Source organism: Oxyura jamaicensis, unplaced genomic scaffold (assembly GCF_011077185.1).
Source record: "Oxyura jamaicensis isolate SHBP4307 breed ruddy duck unplaced genomic scaffold, BPBGC_Ojam_1.0 oxyUn_random_OJ70917, whole genome shotgun sequence".
NCBI lineage: Eukaryota > Metazoa > Chordata > Aves > Anseriformes > Anatidae > Oxyura > Oxyura jamaicensis.
Genome location: NW_023310260.1, coordinates 2,848 through 3,167, shown reverse-complemented (window position 1 = coordinate 3,167; position 320 = coordinate 2,848). Strand labels below are relative to the sequence as shown.

At 66.2% G+C, this 320-nt stretch overlaps 1 protein-coding gene across 1 annotated transcript in view; it reads right to left on the bottom strand.

Moving 5' to 3' along the window:
* Nucleotides 1–16: 16 nt before the first annotated feature.
* The window catches only part of LOC118159547 (collagen alpha-1(II) chain-like), a gene marked incomplete at both ends in the record, with an annotated part of 2,094 nt that continues 1,790 nt past the window's right edge, over nucleotides 17–320 (bottom strand). Inside the window, 2 exons of the mRNA XM_035314129.1 lie at nucleotides 17–110; nucleotides 238–296. Coding sequence (XP_035170020.1) covers nucleotides 17–110; nucleotides 238–296 — 153 coding nt within the window. The remainder of the gene's footprint in view (nucleotides 111–237; nucleotides 297–320) is intronic.

Genomic DNA, 320 nt, shown 5'->3' with positions numbered 1-320 from the left:
CCCCCCCCCTCCCCACCTTTCCGCACCCCCCCCCCCACAAATATTCCAGCAATGCGCCCGGAGAAACGCGTTCCCACCTGCGGTCCCGGAGGCCCTCGGGGTCCTACAACCTGTAGGGGGGGGGGGAGAGACAAGGGTGGGTTGAGAGGGGTGCACGTGGGGACCCCAACCCCCCCCCCAGTGACAGAGCCCCCCTCCCCATTTTGGGGGATTTCCCCCCAAAATGTCAGCACTTACATCTTTAATATCGCCGGGTTCACCTTTCTGTCCCTGCAAGGCAAAGCAGGGGGTGAGATGGGGGGGGGGGGGGGGGGGCCCCC